Here is a 17,280-nt window from a genome sequence, read left to right on the forward strand (position 1 = left end):
AGTTACAACTCTTATCGATGATGATGTAGCACCTTGTTTTTTAAGAAATTCATTAATTATATAAGGATTCAACAATTTTATAAGAAATTTAGCAATTTTGTAAAAAAAATTTAGTATTTTACAAAAGGGTTAAATATAAGATTAGTATTTGAACTTGTCCACTTCTCCCAGATTGGTACTTATGACTTTTTTTTTCCTAGATTGGTACCCGAACTTTCTTTCCGTCCACTATATTGGTACTTGACACTAACACCGTTAATTTTTTGATAACATGGTAGCGCTGGCCAATTGTCGCTGCCATGTGGCGTCCTATTATACCTCATTTTTCTTTTTCTTTTATTTTTCATTCTCTCATTTTCTTTTCTTTTTTTTTTCTAGGTCTTCTTCTACATCTTTCTTCTGTCAACCCCCACCCTTAAATTTTTTTTTTCCAAATCCCTGGTTTACTCCATGAAATCGAGCTTAAAAAAAATGTTCGGGTTTCTTTAACATTCAAATTCTAATCTTAAATCCAGAATCCACCAACAAACATGTTAAGCAAGATGCCATAAAGGAGAAGTGATAAACCAAATATATCTAAGAGAAGTGGACAAGTTTAAGTACTAATCTTATATTTAACCTTTTACAAAATTATAAATGAGGTAAACGTTACAATGTTGAGAGAAATTTAATAACTTTGTAGGAGGTTCAATGGATGGGTTGATATGGAAGTTTCGATGGACGAGCTGATTCAAGGATTTTAACAGGGTTTCAATTTCTAGAAGTAATTTCTTTATATAATTCTTAAACTACTTACAACATTTATTTTGGGTTTGGTAGGAGTATTATTTTTTAAGTATGTTTTAATATACGAGTTTGCAATAAACTAATGCAATTGGTAACATTTAACTACTCTCATAACTTATTTTTAACAAAGAGAGAAAAATTCTACATTGAAGAGATTTTATTTTTATAAGAGTTTTTACTAATATTTTTAATTTCAAATTTAAATTTATACGAATTATTCTTTATTTTATATCTAACTGTTATAATAATATGCAATAAATTTTTTCTAATATTATTACACTAACAACCAAATGAGAGACCACCTCCTTAAAATATTAAGGTTATGACTTTTGAAGTAATAAATTTAAGCAAATAAAAGAAGGAGATTAAATTGGAAGAAATTGATAAGTAAAGGGACTATGTTTGAAATTTGAGCAGAAATAAATAAAGAAAAGGTAAAAAGGAGGGGGTGATTCACGCGGAGGAAGATGAGAGCCAACCCCATTGCCAGCTGGCTGTCGGGGAGGGGTCACCAGATTCCCAGCACGTGACTCACCACCTCCCCCACCCTCTCTCCTCCTACCCTAAAAACTCAGAAGTAAAAAAGCCATTGGTTTCTTCAATAGATCAAACAAAAGCAAAGAAGAAGAAATAATTAATAAACGACTACACATCGCTTATTTAATATTAAAATCCAAAAAATCCCATCCATCGCTCTTTCATTTCTCTCTCTTTCATTTCCTCGTTCCCTTCTCCTTTAGGTTTGCATTCTTATTCTCAACCAATAAATTATCAGTATCTTTCTGGCTGGTGCTGAGTTTGTGTAGAAGAATGCGTGATTCGAAAAAGATGGGGCTAATTCACAAACGGATGGCTTGAGATTCAAATGCCGTCGGTGTCCGATTCAAATGCAGGGATCTGCTGGTGGTAACTTCGTCATTTCAATTTCTTCCTTCCTTTCATTTCACATCCTTTCAGTTTCTGTTTTTATTTTCTTAGTTTTACAGATTTAGAGACGAGCTATTTGCGATTGAATAATCTATTTTTCCCGTGTTTGGGCTGGAGCTGGATTAGATTTTGTTGTCGATTAGGGAAAGACCAACCGTTTGGTATTATCGATTATCGGTGATAAAAGAGAGTCGGATTCAAGTGTAATTTTTTTTTTTTGAAAATGCGATGCTTATTTTGATTCGTTTCAAGTATATGTCTAATTGGGTTTTTCTGTTAGTAGATCTTCTAATTTGATTTATAATTTTTCTTCGTTAATCAGCTTTATTTGTATGTTTGTCTATCAGATTATTAATCATTTGAGAACTCCAATTGCTTTCCCAAGTTGGAATGGATATTTTTTTTTAGTGGGTAGGAATTAGATAGAAACGAGTTAATTTCACTAATTTATTAAGTGGGGATCGACTATTTTATTCTGAATATTTGTTGGTTGGTGATCTTTATATTGGTATAAAATGATTTATTGGATAGGCTGGCTGATATGCTTGTGAAATAATAATTTTTTGGATTTTAATAAGACCAAAGGCTTTTTAAGGGAAGTTTGAAGACATTATCATTGTACTCTGCTTTGTCTTGGCTTCATTTGCTTGTAGGTGTTTCCCCTTTAATAATAGGTGCTACATCTTGCATGTTTATTGAATTCAGAAGCAAAAAATTTTGCCCATTTCGTCTAATGATCTTTTCTCTTCAGGTCTGATGGCCTCCAGCTTGAGCAAGTCAGTAGAAAAGAAGCTTGTCATCATATGATTTGTTTCCTGCGAACTATTCCTAGATTTAAAATATCTTTTATGGGTTGAGAAGTAGGGGCGAATATGGTTTTGCATTTTAAATACTTAAGGACATGGAAGAGACACGAGATGATGCTGGTCCCGAAGAGCAAGGGCATTCTAATGCAACATGGTGGTCTTCAGATTTTATTGAAAAATTTGGTTCTGTTTCTTTAGGTTCTCATGAAGAGAGTTCAAGTAATAGGGAATCGCCTAGAACTTTTGAGCAAGATGGATTGTCATCTCAGACAGCATCACAGATTTTGTGGAGCTCTGGAGTGCTTTCTGAACCAATTCCAAACGGCTTCTATTCTGTCATTCCGGTGAGGATATGTTACTTTGTGATTAATTGTACTGTACTAGCTGCTCAACTCTTCTTGTTCTTTGATTGAAATTGAGTTTCATATGATAATGGCTTCTTGCTTTCTTCCCCATGTTTATTTTCTTCTTATTTATACTGATGTTTGATAGTTTTTTTTTTTTTGTTGATATTTTCATATGATAATGGCCTCTTGCTTTCTTCCCCCTCATTATTTGCTTCTTATCTATTTTGATTTTTAATAGTTGTTTCTTTTGTAGATATTTTCACTTTAATCTATTTGTTAGTTTCAAAGCGCTTTCTATTGCTCTCCACCCTCCTTGTTCAAAGATAGATGTTCATCTTCATTTTGTGTCTTATTTAGGATATTATGATGACATTTGATGGGCTTATTTAGGATATCTATTGTTGGATTCAACAAATTTCCTCAAGCATATCATGATGAGTCAATGATATAATTTGAAATGAATGGATTTTTTTGATTGATAGGTTCATTAAGGTATTACCTCTTATTTGTGGGAATGCTTAGTGATTATCACTATAGATACATTTACTCAGGTATTAACCACTTGTTTGTCTAGTTGCCACAAGTTGATTTAGTGATGTTGTTTGCTGATGTTTTGGAATAGGAATATGCTGTGTTAAAATGACAGAGCAATGATATAAAGATTTTGGGTTAGGTGAGATGTAAAAGAGAGGTTGACTCAAGTAAGGCTTTTGACTTTTAACTGAGGTGGTTAAAATTCATTTGTTAACGAAGAAGGCTTTTGCTGCAAGTTTCCCCACTCTGGTTTTTATGTTGTGAGGATCAATTGAGGTAAGGGGGGGCTGATGTGACATTTGCTTCAAAGTTTATGAAGAGCCATCCATATCTGATATCTAAAGAATTTCAGATAATGAAGAAAAGTATAACAGCTTATTCAAAATTATTATGGTACCTTTGATCTCAATTGTTTTCATCTATAAGGATTTAAATTTTGTTTATGAGGATTTAAACTTTATTTATGAGGAACAGGATCGATGTGATTGGATTACCATTTTTTCTCGAGTAAAATAAGATGGTTTTGTGTTTTCTGATTCATTATTGATACTGGGCCACTTCCGAAGTGTTTCAAAGAAGGAGTTTTGTGATGTAAGTCAGCTTCTGGCCTAGATCAACTGAGTCTCCATCACTCTAATGAAAAAAATCAAACATGAATCATACACCTTGAGATACACAGAAGGAAATAGGGGGGGCTGATGTGACATTTGCTTCAAAGTTTATGAAGAGCCATCTATATCTGATAATTAATCTCTAAAGAATTTCAGATAATGAAGAAAAGTATAACAGCTTTTTCAAAATTATTATGGTACCTTGATCTCAAGTGTTTTCATCTATAAGGATTTAAACTTTATTTATGAGGAACAGGATGGATGTGGTTGGATTACCATTTTTTCTCGAGTAAATAAGATGGTTTTGTGTTTTCTGGTTCATTATTGTTACTGGGCCACTTCCGAAGTGTTTCAAAGAAGGAGTCTTGTGATGTAGGTCAGCTTTTGGCCTAGATCAACTGAATCTCGATCACTCTAGTGAAAAAAATCAAACATGAATCATACACCTTGAGATACACAGAAGGTAAAGATAATTTTTCAGGTCCTTGTATGTCCAACATTGGATAGACTAGAATATGGAGGGCTGTAAGCATTTTCAGAGCACATGTTAATATCAAAATCTTGTTAGTGTGTGATGATAATAGATTTCATTTTTCTTAAGAATGAAAGAGCGCATTTACATCATCAAATAATGAATCAGAGCACTTCAATGCTTCTATGCCGAGAAATGTGATGGAATTTTGAAGAAAGGAAATTATTTCTTTTTGTGGATTTGATGGTTATTTACTTGAACTGTACTCTGCCGAGGAAAAAGTAATGGCATAAAGATAGAAATTAATTGCAATTGGTTTATTGGATAAAAACTTGTTATTGAAGGAAAAAAGGGTAGCTACCTCCTTGTCCTTTATTGTTCTGTTAGCAGATATTTTCTTTACACTATTCAGGAAATGCTTTTTATCCTGGCAAAGAAATCCGGCAAGGAATCTCCACAAAGGATTCTGTAAATTCCTTGAAATGTAAAATCAGAATATATTTTATGCCTGTTTAATGCTGTTACTTGGATGATATATGGTTCATATATGTGCTGGTGTACTGACAATAACAAATGCACGATTTCTGCACTTAGATTTTCATTTGGTCTTGTTTCATATGATTGTTCTTTAAAGTAGTATTACTACTCGCAGGATAAAAGACTTAAGGAGCATTTTGACACTATTCCTACATTGGAAGAGCTTCAGGCATTGGGTGGAGAAGGTTATAGAGCTGATATTATTCTTGTGGATACTGAGAAAGATAAAAAGCTATCTATGCTGAAGCAGTTGATTGTGGCACTGGTTAAAGGATTAAATTCCAATCCAGCTGCAATGATTAAAAAGATTGCCGGACTGGTGAGAATAGTTTTTATTATTTCATTTCTTCTTTAGCCGATCTTCCTCTGGCCCACGACACCTAGTGTTCTCATTGACTGTATTTCAGATTGTTTTGTTGCCTTGTCAATAGCAATATATGGCTAGATGCATCTATTTAATGCTGTTCTTGTTATCAGATAAATTTTCTTTTCTTTGCTTTTGAAAATAAAGTTTCTTTATGGAAGCACACTATGTCAGTCATTCATGAATGACCTTTATCTTGTGAGCTTTTAAGGTGCATGCTATTTGACATATTATGTACAAAAGTTTCCTACTGTACCACTTTTAACATATTTCAGCTTCTTCTAGTGATATTGGTAACAAAAAGAAGTGTTATATCCCTTTCACTGCAGGCAATTTTCTACTGATATTTGCTAAATGTTAAGTAGTCTGAAATAAATATGGCCTGTAACATACATGAAAAGATTTTGTAAGGGAATTTTGTAGGCTAGAAGGTACATAACAAAATGCCTGTTTCTGTTTGTGCTTGCCCATGGAATAAAATTTCTAAATTTGAAATTTCAGTAATTCCAGATGTTGATAAAGTACCTTCGTAGGTCTTTATATAGTTTAATTTCAGTTCTCTGCATTAACATGAGAAATAAATAGGATAAAACCTATGGTCAATGCTGGCTAGTTTTGCCCTTGAACAATGGGACAAGGCAATAATGTCATGATCTTTGTTAATCTGTCTTTTGTACTCATATTCCCTATGTTACTCCTACTTGGAGGTGAATGTTGGATATGGGTATGCATCCGATACAAAAATGCTTTTTTTTTTTTCTAAGTTTCTCCACATAGTTGGAGAATCATACCCATACCCATGTCCAGATATGTGTCAGATATGGATGTTGGATGTGTATATATGTTGGGAAAAATGAAGAGTTAGAGCAACATAGCGCATTCCTATTGGAGGTCCTTTGTAAGCATTTATTTCATCTTTTCAGTTCTAATTTGGTTGTTTATAATGATTCCTGCTATTTACCTAGGTTTCTGATTTTTATAAACGTACCACTGTGGAGAGTCCAGCAAAAGCTGTACTAGATGAAACCTCCCACATGCTTGAAAATCAAGGTGTCCAGTTGCTGGGGCAAATAAAACATGGTTTGTGTCGCCCACGAGCCATTTTGTTTAAAGTTTTAGCAGATACTGTAGGGCTTGAAAGTAAGCTCATGATGGTAAGCTCTTCTCTTTCCTCCCTCTCAATTGTCTGGTTAGATTAAATGATTTATTTCCTCTTCCATATATACCATATCTCAGTTTCAAGTTTCAGACTGTGTGAAATTAGGTTGATAATATAGAAGATTTTCCAAGGCATTCTTTATTGTTGGTTGTCAGATCTTTGACTGAAAGGCTGTGCCAATTTCTTGTGTCATTCTTTCAGGGTTTGCCAAATGATGGGGTTATTGAGTGCGCAGATTCTTATAAACACATGTCTGTGATAGTTGTGTTAAATTCTGTGGAGCTATTAGTTGATCTTATGCGGTTTCCGGGTCAGTTGATACCTAGATCAACAAAGGCTATTTTTATGACCCATATTTCAGCAGCAGGGGAGAGTGATTCTGCTGAAAATGATTCCTGTGATTCACCATTGGAGCCAAATAGTCCTCTCTATGGACTTTCTGAGAAAGTTGAGCCTGACAGGTCAGCAGATGACATTTGACACATTCCAATATTGCACATACTATCCTTTTGAGCGTGTTTGACATAATGTACTAGGTCAGAAGTGTTTGTGAGATGTTTAGAAAGATAATATATTTTGATAAGTAAAATATTATAATTCTAGTTTGGGTTGCTGCAGTGCTGAAAAATTGAGAACCTTCAGTTCCATTCAAAATTAGATCAGGTCTTGTGACATCTCACAATCTATGAAGCACAGACACTTCTGTCAAGTGAGCATCCAAGTATCGGACACATTGTCAACAGCATGATAGAATACATATCAGATGCGAGGACACATCAAAAAATAAAAATAAAATAAATGGCAGAAACATGTCAGGATATGATTGGACTTGTTTGGACTTGGCTTGACATGCCTAGAAATGTGATGAAAATCTTTTTCTTTTTTCAATTTTCCCAAATTTGGAACTACAATGAGCAATTTTTTCTGAAGGAATTTAATTTAAAAATTTTGAAAAGCTATTTGCATATTAATGTTTTATTGAAAAATATCAATTTTACTATTTTATTGTATAGTATTATATAAAAAAATTTATTTCTGAGTCTTGTCATAACTGTGTCTTAAAATTTTTAGAAATTGCAATATTACTGTTTCTATGTTGTGTCATGTCATACCCGTTTTATCTGTGTGCCTGTGCTTCCAAGCTCACAAGATAAAATACCTGCTTGATTGAATATTTAATATGCCATAGCATTTCTGATAATTTCTAATTTTATATATTTACTTATTTTGCTTCCTTAGTCTGTCACATAGTGAACCGAATATTGCTACGACTTTCTGGCGTCGAAGCCGAAGAAAGGTTATTGCTGAACAGCGGACCGCCAGTTCCAGGTTGCTCTCATGCCCTTTTGTGTTTTGGATTTGATATGTGCTAAAAGTGAATGGTGTGATCTTATTATTATATGGTTTGTGTTTTATTATGACCGGATATTCTTGTTGGTCCCTGCACTTTTTATTAAATAGTTATAGATGGGATGCCATAGCAATGCAGTGATGTAGAACAGGTTGGAGAATGAGAATACAATAGTAATGTATAGGGAAAATCGGAGGTATGTGGCAACAATTCAGGTGAAATGAATGGAATTGGAGAGGAATAGAAGAATTAGAGAATAGGGAAGAAACTCAATAGGAGAATATCTCAACATTGGTCATGGTAAACCTAATTGACCCTATTACAAAGCAGAATACCAATATCACCCTAAAATCCTGATACTTGGAAAATAATTAAAACTAATAACTATATAAATAGACAAGGTAACCTAAATCTATACAAGGAGGACAATAGAACTGAACGTTACAGAATTTGAGGCTAATTCATTTCTTTTCTCCTGCATCATGTTGGCAGTAAGTTGTATTAGAGTATGTGTTAAGTAATTCTTGCTCTTTTAAATTTTTAATGGCTTTGCAGTCCAGAGCATCCATCTTTTCGAGCACGTGCAAGGTCCAAGCTAAGTGGTGATAGGAATTCACATAGAGATTTTGGTGATGATATTACTGCATCAAGGTTCCTTTTGATTGGATTCTTTTTCATTAAATCTAATCTACTTTTTTCATTCAGAAATTGGTTCTCATGTTTCCTGAAAAACATATATTTGCCATGAGTAGTGATGATAAGGCTGCAGTATATGCTTGTGTCTTTGATTTCAAAACATGCAAATCTCCATCCTCCCTCCCCCAAACTCTTCTGTTGCTGCAAAACTTCTTTCATTTGGGTATTAGAGTTGGATGTAGAGAGGATGTGGAGCTGAGTTTGGAGTTTCCTTCAAACAGATTTCTTTCCATAACTGTATTTTTATTCATCATACCAGTATTTCAAGATAAATACTTGTGTTCTGTGTATAAGCATTTGTTCAGGTAATCTGGTAGTGTTATCTTGCTTTGCAAGCCGGTGATGTTCTGAATTCAGATGTCTGTTTTTAGTTTAATATGCTTACCTTGGCTTTAATGAAAAGAATGTTCTGGTCTAATGTTAATCTCATTTCATTCCCTTTCCTGTGTTCTGTAAATTAACTTTAGAATTAAAAGTCAAATTGTTGACAAATTTTAGTGCTATCTTTGAACTGTAGATCTAGCTATAGATCAGATGGTGCATCAACATCTGAAGCTCGTAGAATAAGGAGAAGAAGCATTAGCATGACTCCAGAGATCAGTGATGATATCGTAAGGTTGATTATATTTCTTGTTAAGAGTTACTTCTTCTTATGCTTGACTGATCTAGCTTTCTTTCTCTCACTCATTTTCCTAGCATTTCTGTTTTTCTTCTGGTTCTAGTATTAAGATAACTCATTTCTACTTCCAAGGTGCCTTCCCAGATTTTCTTTTTGGTTTAGCTCAACCATTCTGGGCCTTAATTAAAATGGATTTTTAATTTACAATTCACTAAAAAGAAGGGCCAACAGATAGAAGTTTCTTTGGAGCCTTGAATATCAATAACTTCCTTAAAGGTGCTAATATGTTGAAAATCTTTTAAATGAACTTTATCTGAAGTGCATAAATTGATGTACTCAGGATACTTGCTGTGAGTAATTAGATGTGATTTAAGGTTGTCAGGTTCTAACATGTACCCTAGAGTTTCGTTATATAGTTTGTTCAAACTGGAAATCTCTTGGACATTTTTCTTACATTCAAAAAAAGGTGGGGACAGCACAAAAAATGTGGATATACAATTCTTTTGTTAGTGGGGAGGGAGCACAAATTTCCTTAAGTCTGGTTTGCTTGTCTACAATTGTGAGAGATGGTTCAGTGATAAATCTTAAAATTTAAGCCATCCTGCCTTTGACCCTTCTTTCTTTTTTCTCCAAAATGTAGAAAAAGAAAAATAGTATGTATCCATTTGATCAAATAAAAATCTAATTGATTGCTGATTTCTTGCAGTCTTAAACCAGTGTATTGGGAACATATTTGCTCAGGCTTATGTTACAAACAAAATTAGTAGTATAATGAGGCACATGGGTCTTGCTGTTATGGCCTACGTAATTATCATGCAAGTTACACAGTTTCTTTTTATGCAAGGTGTCTACTAAGTATTAAATCTAGTGCTACCAATCTCTTCAGATTGACCCTTCGGTTTGCATAATTTTTACTTTCTACAGCTAGAATTGTTTTAAATTATGCCACTTAAACAAGTTATTCTCCAACTTTTGAGCCCTTGAATATGAACTTGAATTTATCTCTTCATGTTTTCCAGTTCGCTCTTGTCATAAACCTTCTTACCTTAGGGTTCCTTTAGCTTTAGAAATTGTTTTGTACTTTCTGTTTCCTGTTACGCTAAGTATGATCATTGGTCAACAAGATAATGTAAATAACTACATTTGGCAAATTGGAACATTGGTTTTCCAACATGGCCAAATAGTTGGAGCAAATTTATGTAAATCTCCTCTTTTGCTGAAAATTGGTAAACAAAGATTTGGTTATTATACCCTTATTTGATTTTTTTTCCTGGGTAAAACTGGAGATGTCAAAGGGAAACATTTTCTAAACATCTAATCTTCCTCTTTTTTTTTTTTTCTCCTTTATTCTCTTCCTTTATATAGAAGATATTAATTTGTCAATTGCATCAAGTATTTTTATTGTTTGGACCCTATGTAATGGATAGAAAAATCTAGTTTATCTTTTTCTTTTAAAAAGTTATTCATGGGTAATAGCTTTGGAATTAATCATAATTATCCTTGTCAACAACCTTTTGTTCTAGTAGCAAGAGGCTTGTGTGGCATGACAGCTTGGGTTCAAACCCTAGCATCCCTAATCCTATTATCAAATGAAACAAAAAACTAGTCTCTTATAGGCTTCATATGAAGGTGGCTTCTTGCTTTTGTTCATATTAATTTTAGATATTGAACTGCACAATTAATGTTTAAAATGACCTTGTCTAGTTGTTTACCTCAGTAGACTTTTAGTTTTCAATCCACTAATATATTTTGATAAAGCATACCAAGTGATGCCTATATTTATTTGTTTGCTCCTTGGTGTTACCTGAACGTGCATTTTGCTGCATATTTTCTGAAACTTTTGGGATATTTTTTTTGGCAGGGCATGCATTCTGTTATGTAGTTGTTTAACTTGAATTATGTCTGTATTGTTTCAGGGCTGTAAGAGCTATGAATGAAACATTGAAGCAAAATCGTCTTTTGCAAGAGCGCAAGGAAGATAGATCTTTTTCCCATTCTTCAACTGATAGGAGTCCAGATCTTCAGGAAAATGTACGTCTCTTTTACAAAAAATTTACTTTATCATGGTGGGATGTTCTGCACTTGAACAAGTCTTTTTCCCTATCCCTTCAAGAAGGCAAACATGCCTTTCACCATTTATGCCTATACAGTTACATTTTTTTTGCACCACTGTCGATCATTTCAGGAGATGTTGTTTAATGGACATAATATGAGTCTCACTTGATAATTACAGTTTTGGTTTTGTTTTAAATTAATTGCATTTTTTAGGGGATTGTATCTATTGTTATATGGTATTTGTTTCTATTTTCTGATATAATCATTTCGGGTTTAGAATTTTATATATGACTGGGTGGGATCCTTTGACATTAGTGTAAAATTGAAGTAGTTTTTACACATTCTCATAACAGGTTATATGATTCATGTTTTATTAACATTGATTATGCATGTCGAGTTTTGAGTAAATAAAATGTCTGTGTTCGATGTAATAGATTCCTACCATTAAGTATATATGAAAAAAAAATGTAGTTTTCTCAATCAATATTATGGAGTTATCTAATTGATTTGAAATTTACATGCATGATAAATATGATTATACTGCTAAATCCAGTAGTTGATTTGTTAAAATATTAATCATATAAAAGTTATGAAGGTGTGTAAAACTAATACAGTTTCATATTAGTGTAAATGGATCTCTTTTCTCTCTCTCTCTGTATATATATAGACACACACACACACACAAAAGAAATTGACTGTATTTGCTTAGACCTCTAATCAGTTTGGGACTCCTAGTTATAGGGAAGCTTTCAGATTTGTGCAGTTACTTTTGCTGCTATAGATGTTGGAAAATTCCTTTCGACATGAATTATATTTCCTTAAAATGTGGAGAGGGACAAGAAGTGCTTTTTATCTTCTCTGTTAAGAGTCACATTTTGATGATTGTTGCTCTGATGCCTTACCTGATTTATGCTTGTTTCTTATCTGTTTCTAATGTTTGTAAAGTTATTACATCAACACAGGAAACTTTTTCCTCTTGCTCTTGTTTATTTCCCTAATATCATAAATTTGTGCTACTGGTTTTAAAATAAGAAAGTTGTACTCTGTTTTGTTACCATTTGCACAGTGCGAATATTCCATAAAAGAATTGATTGCAATAGAACTAATCTATGCACAGATTATATGCAAATTGCCATAAAATAGTTACATTAACTTTTGTTATTTTCTTTTTGTTGTCTTAATTCCACAAAATCTTTGTTTAGTGGCAAGGCTTTAAAACAGAAAACTGGAACATGCTTTCCTTTTGAGAGGATGTGGTTGAATACAATTAATAGGTCATTGAAGTTTTCTTCTTGTTCTCTTAGGCATCAAACTTCCATCTTGATGGCCACAATAATATTGCTGGCGGGAGCTCTGCATTGTATAACCTTTCTAGGGACGAAATAGATTCTCAAAGAGCTATATCACTGCCATCATCTCCACATGGCTATAGGAGTCGAACTTCAGAGAGAATTGGAGTTTCAGGCTATGTAGCAAATGATGAAATGGTAGCAACATGGAATAAAATTCTTGAATCTCCAATGTTCAACAATAACCCTTTATTACCTTACACTGAATGGAATATTGATTTCTCCGAATTAACTGTCGGAACTCGTGTTGGGATAGGTAAGCACTCTTCTCAACTTTCTATGGTATAATTGCTATGAACTTACCTGCGCCTGCTTCATTTAGATTAATGCATTACATTTTCTTTCTCATATTTCGCAGAACAGTTGCCTCTTTTTTCTTTCTTTCTGTTGGGTTGTTTTTTTTTTTTTTTTTTGGGGGAACTGGTATAGAACAAAATGCTAAAGCACTGGCTGTCCTAAATGCTACTTTAAATGCAGCAGCATTTGAATAAGACGATAATGCCAATTAAAGGTTTCTTTAGTCTAACTTTGAAATGAATGGTGACATTGATATGATGCTTACAGAAAATTAGATTGACAAGATACTGATTGTCAAAATCAATTTCACGAGAATGGTCAGGAATAAAACTTATAAATATCAGGCACTTGAATCAGATGAATATTAGAGAAACCACTAGACTGATGGTTTTATCATGTTTCAAGTTATAGGCTAAATGCTGTTACCTCACTTTAGTGAAGTTTAATCTTTTTTGCCTTATATTTATATAGGGAATCTCCACTCTTCATTTTAGGTTGGATGCTTAGTATGATATTGAAGTACATGGTCTTTGTTAACCTCTCAATTGTTTAATATGTGACCTGTTTTGTTTTTTCACTAGTTAGGTTAGTTGTACAATTGGTATTGCACTTGTACTTGAATCTTATGCGGTGGTCTCCTGAGTCCTGAACCTCTTCTTTTCAGAGTTTCTGGTGCTTTTTTTATTCAAGTTGGGCCTTCTCATCTATTGTCAATTGTTTTCTCCAGTTGAATGCATAAGAGAGGCTATTTTGTACATCATTAATTTTCAAATTGGGTTTTTTTCTTTGTATATTTATGCATGTATATATTTCTAATTTTTGTATGCTTTTGGACAAAATAGAGGAAGTGTCATCTAATTTTTTCTGTTCATTTTGTTTACCCCCTTTTTTTAGGTGTCAGTTGTGAAGGTTATAAAATGAGACCATATAAACAGCAAATTTTAATCATATGCTTTAATAGCCTCTGCAAACTATATCAGAAAACCATATGAAAAGCCATTGGACACTGCTTTTATTGATTTGCCTGACAAAGCATTAATATTTTGTGCTTAATTATGGATAGAAATACCATCTTTCTAGAAAACTCTCACTGAGCAGGTTGTATTTCTATCAACATTTTGTTGTGTTTATTGTCCAGGGTTTTTTGGAGAAGTCTTTCGGGGTGTATGGAATGGAACAGATGTTGCAATCAAGGTGTTTTTGGAGCAAGATCTTACTGCAGAAAACATGGAAGATTTCTGCAATGAGATATCCATTCTTAGGTATCCTTTTGTCCATATGTTCCAAAGTTATTAATGTTTTCCTGTTTAAATATCTTTCTGATAATGCTTGATTCAACTGTGTTTCTACATGTTTGTGATTCCAGCCGACTTCGACATCCCAATGGTACATTTCTATGGCCTTCTCTAGAATTTTAATTTTTAGGTTTGTCTGGGATTGTCTTGTAGTCCAACCGGAAATAAAACAAACAGAAAATGAAGTAAAATAAATAAATAAACACTGGCGGTGTGTCTTTAGTAAGTTATCTCATATATACAAGATTCCTATTGAACCATAAGAAACATTGGCAAGTTTGCTTTGTTTCATCATCAAGTAAATCAAGGAGTTCTGCTTTTTGCAGTTATCTTGTTTCTGGGGGCATGCACAAAGCCACCACAGTTGTCGATGATTACTGAATACATGGAGATAGGATCGTTGTACTTTTTGATCCATCTGAGTGGTCAGAAAAAACGATTGAGCTGGCGGAGGAGACTGAAAATGTTGCGTGATATCTGCAGGTTTGTTAGGCCTGTGCATCAATTACAAAGTGCATATCTTTCTTTGCCTTCATATTTGAAAGGAATATAGTACAATTAAGAAGATTTTTTCAGAAGTTTTATATTTACACCTAGAGTCTGAACATTCTTGTACTCAAGCTTGTTGAGTTTGTAGAAAAACAATTTATTTTCAAATATATTTGGACCTGTATAATTAGGTTAATTGATCATGTTGGGATGAATGAACTGATGGTTTGTGCATGAATACATTTTTTTAAGTAAAACAAAAAATGTGATGCTGACTAGATTTTTCTCTTTGTTCATATAGGGGGTTGATGTGTATGCATCGGATGAAAATTGTTCATCGTGATCTGAAAAGTGCAAATTGCCTTGTGAATAAGCACTGGACTGTTAAGATATGTGATTTTGGTCTGTCCAGAATAATGACCAGCCGACCTATGAGAGACTCCGCATCTGCTGGAACGCCTGAATGGATGGCTCCTGAGCTCATTCGAAATGAACCTTTCACTGAAAAATGTGATATTTTTAGCCTTGGAGTGATAATGTGGGAACTTTGTACTTTAAATAGGCCATGGGAAGGTGTACCACCAGAAAGGGTATGATGCTGTATGCTTGTTACTTGGTCATTCTCAAAACATGAGTTTACCTTATAGATATATTTCCAATATTGGAAGATATATACATATTCATTTTGCTATACTGGTTCAGGTAGTTTATGCTGTTGCAAACGAAGGATCAAGGTTGGAGATTCCCGAAGGTCCACTGGGCAGGCTAATTTCAGGTACACAAGACAATGTTTTCATACATTTTTACTGGATTTTTTTTACTTATTGATCTCATGGACCACATTTGGGGGGTGGTTGAATTTGTTGGGTACACAGATTGTTGGGCAGAACCGGAAGAGCGGCCGAGTTGTGGGGAAATACTATCGCGCTTGCTTGATTGCGAGTACTCTCTCTGCTGATACCATTACCATTCTGTTTGTATAGAAAACCTGGTAGAGGTGTTAACAGTGTTGTCGGCTTTTCGGGTTGTATTATACTTTTTCTTTTTGTTCTTTCTATAATTTTCCCGGTCATTCTAAAAACAAGATTTTCTTTTAGAGTTTTTCATTCTCATGTGGTGTGGTACGTGACTAGCAAAAAAAAAAAAATGGAAGAGGAAAGTCAAAAACTTTGTAATTTACATCTTCTCCTGCTGGTAGAGAGGGTTGGCAGTATACAAAGATGAAATCCAGACCAGCTATGAATCTTTGCCTTTCTTCTTATAATTAGTTTTTGTTTGTTTGGGTACATGCTATGCTTTGCGGCGACTCTTGAAAGTAATCCTACTGGGCATAATGTGGGTTCAGTTTCTGATCCTTGTATGATTTCAATGGCTGGCGGCCCTGCACTTGAGTATCCAAATGTGTTTAAATATCATGTGAGGTTTCTATTTTAAAATTTTAGTTTGGGTTTTATTTGAACATGTATTGTTGTTGTAAAAGAAAAGAAGGAACTCCTCACAATTCTACTTTGATATCTTATAAGAATCTACAATCTTTTGCACATGATGCAAAATGCAATTTGTTTTCTTTAGAAGACTGCAATGCCAAATAAATTTTCCTTAAAAGATAACATTCTTCTTAAATATTAGTATATTTTTATATATTAAATTAAACGTTAAACTGAATTGATAGAAGAAAATAGTTTGAGACCCTCACAATTAGAAGTTGCCTTTTTTGTCGACTGAAAGAGGTAGTTATTACTATTTTCCGTCTGTAAAACCAAATTGCCCAAGAAAACAAGAACCCAACTCTTGGCCACTTGCACCCACCACACAACAATTCTCCCACTGGAGATGAGTTGGAACAACCAGAGAATGAGAACTGTGTCTATGACTATGATGATCATGCTTCCGACTTTAAATCACAATCCGTTACCAACGCCAATAAGAATACCCCTCTTTGAATTCACTCTCCAATTCCGCCACTTCATATTTTAAGGTCTCATGGCAGTCCCAAGCAATGCTCAGTGACTCATTTAAGCAGGTTTGCCGTGCAAATAATGCATCATCTGTTGAAATGATGATGAGGGTCTTCCCAGTCACCCTACACAATGAGGCTGGTCTTTGGTATGATCTACACATAGAACCATACCCTTCACTGGGTTGGGCAGAAATCAAGGCATCTTTTCTGCAGGCGTATCGTAAAACCCAAGTGAAGAGCAGCTGAGGAATGAACTTGGCATGATGAATCAAGGCAGTGAGGAGTGTGTTCGCTCGTATTTCCTGAGACTGCAATGGCTTTTACAGAGATGGCCAGACCATGGGATCTCAGAAATTTTGATGAAAGACATAATTGTTGATGGACTGAGGAGGAATTTCAGGAGTGGATAATTCCTCCAAAACCTGAATCAGTAGGGGAGGCGTTGAGGCTTGCATTTGCTTGTGAGCAACTCAAAAGCATCAAAGTTTGTTGGAGGAAGAAGGAATGCATGGAGGGTCAGGGTGGTGTTGAAGAAGAGGAAAATGATGAAAGTGAGTGTCAGTGTTGGAAAAAGCAGCTTCATAGAACGAATAGCCTCCTTACCAGATACTCTAGTGCAGCGTTAT

General features: G+C 34.2%; 1 protein-coding gene across 8 annotated transcripts; it reads left to right on the forward strand.

Annotated features, from left to right (window-relative positions):
* The first annotated feature begins 1,158 nt into the window (after window positions 1–1,158).
* Window positions 1,159–15,958, forward strand: LOC108460248 (serine/threonine-protein kinase EDR1). Of its 8 annotated transcripts, none has more exons than XM_053026959.1 (17): window positions 1,207–1,692; window positions 1,773–1,916; window positions 2,465–2,863; window positions 5,136–5,339; window positions 6,350–6,538; window positions 6,745–7,004; window positions 7,783–7,872; window positions 8,450–8,545; window positions 9,108–9,206; window positions 11,126–11,240; window positions 12,569–12,869; window positions 14,049–14,172; window positions 14,277–14,296; window positions 14,532–14,688; window positions 14,996–15,284; window positions 15,397–15,469; window positions 15,570–15,958. In XM_053026959.1, the coding sequence occupies exons 3-17, from the start codon at window positions 2,615–2,617 to the stop codon at window positions 15,650–15,652; spliced, it is 2,349 nt and encodes a 782-aa protein (XP_052882919.1). In that variant the 5' UTR covers window positions 1,207–1,692; window positions 1,773–1,916; window positions 2,465–2,614; the 3' UTR covers window positions 15,653–15,958. The 8 variants fall into 8 exon arrangements, with proteins under 8 accessions (XP_017615164.1, XP_052882919.1, XP_052882920.1 ...); XM_053026960.1 differs by having other exon boundaries at window positions 1,207–1,689; XM_017759675.2 differs by lacking the exon at window positions 1,773–1,916 and having other exon boundaries at window positions 1,159–1,692.
* The last annotated feature ends 1,322 nt before the right edge of the window (window positions 15,959–17,280 follow it).

The sequence above is a fragment of the Gossypium arboreum genome, chromosome 4 (assembly GCF_025698485.1).
Source record: "Gossypium arboreum isolate Shixiya-1 chromosome 4, ASM2569848v2, whole genome shotgun sequence".
Classification (NCBI taxonomy): Eukaryota; Viridiplantae; Streptophyta; class Magnoliopsida; order Malvales; family Malvaceae; genus Gossypium; species Gossypium arboreum.

Coding starts and splice junctions, on each gene's coding strand:
- LOC108460248 (XM_017759675.2), top strand. CDS start 2,615: ATGGAAGAGACACGAGATGATGCTGGTCCCGAAGAGCAAGGGCATTCT. Junction 7,873..8,449: donor CAGCGGACCGCCAGTTCCAG/GTTGCTCTCATG, acceptor ATGGCTTTGCAG/TCCAGAGCATCCATCTTTTC. Junction 14,297..14,531: donor CCGACTTCGACATCCCAATG/GTACATTTCTAT, acceptor TGCTTTTTGCAG/TTATCTTGTTTCTGGGGGCA.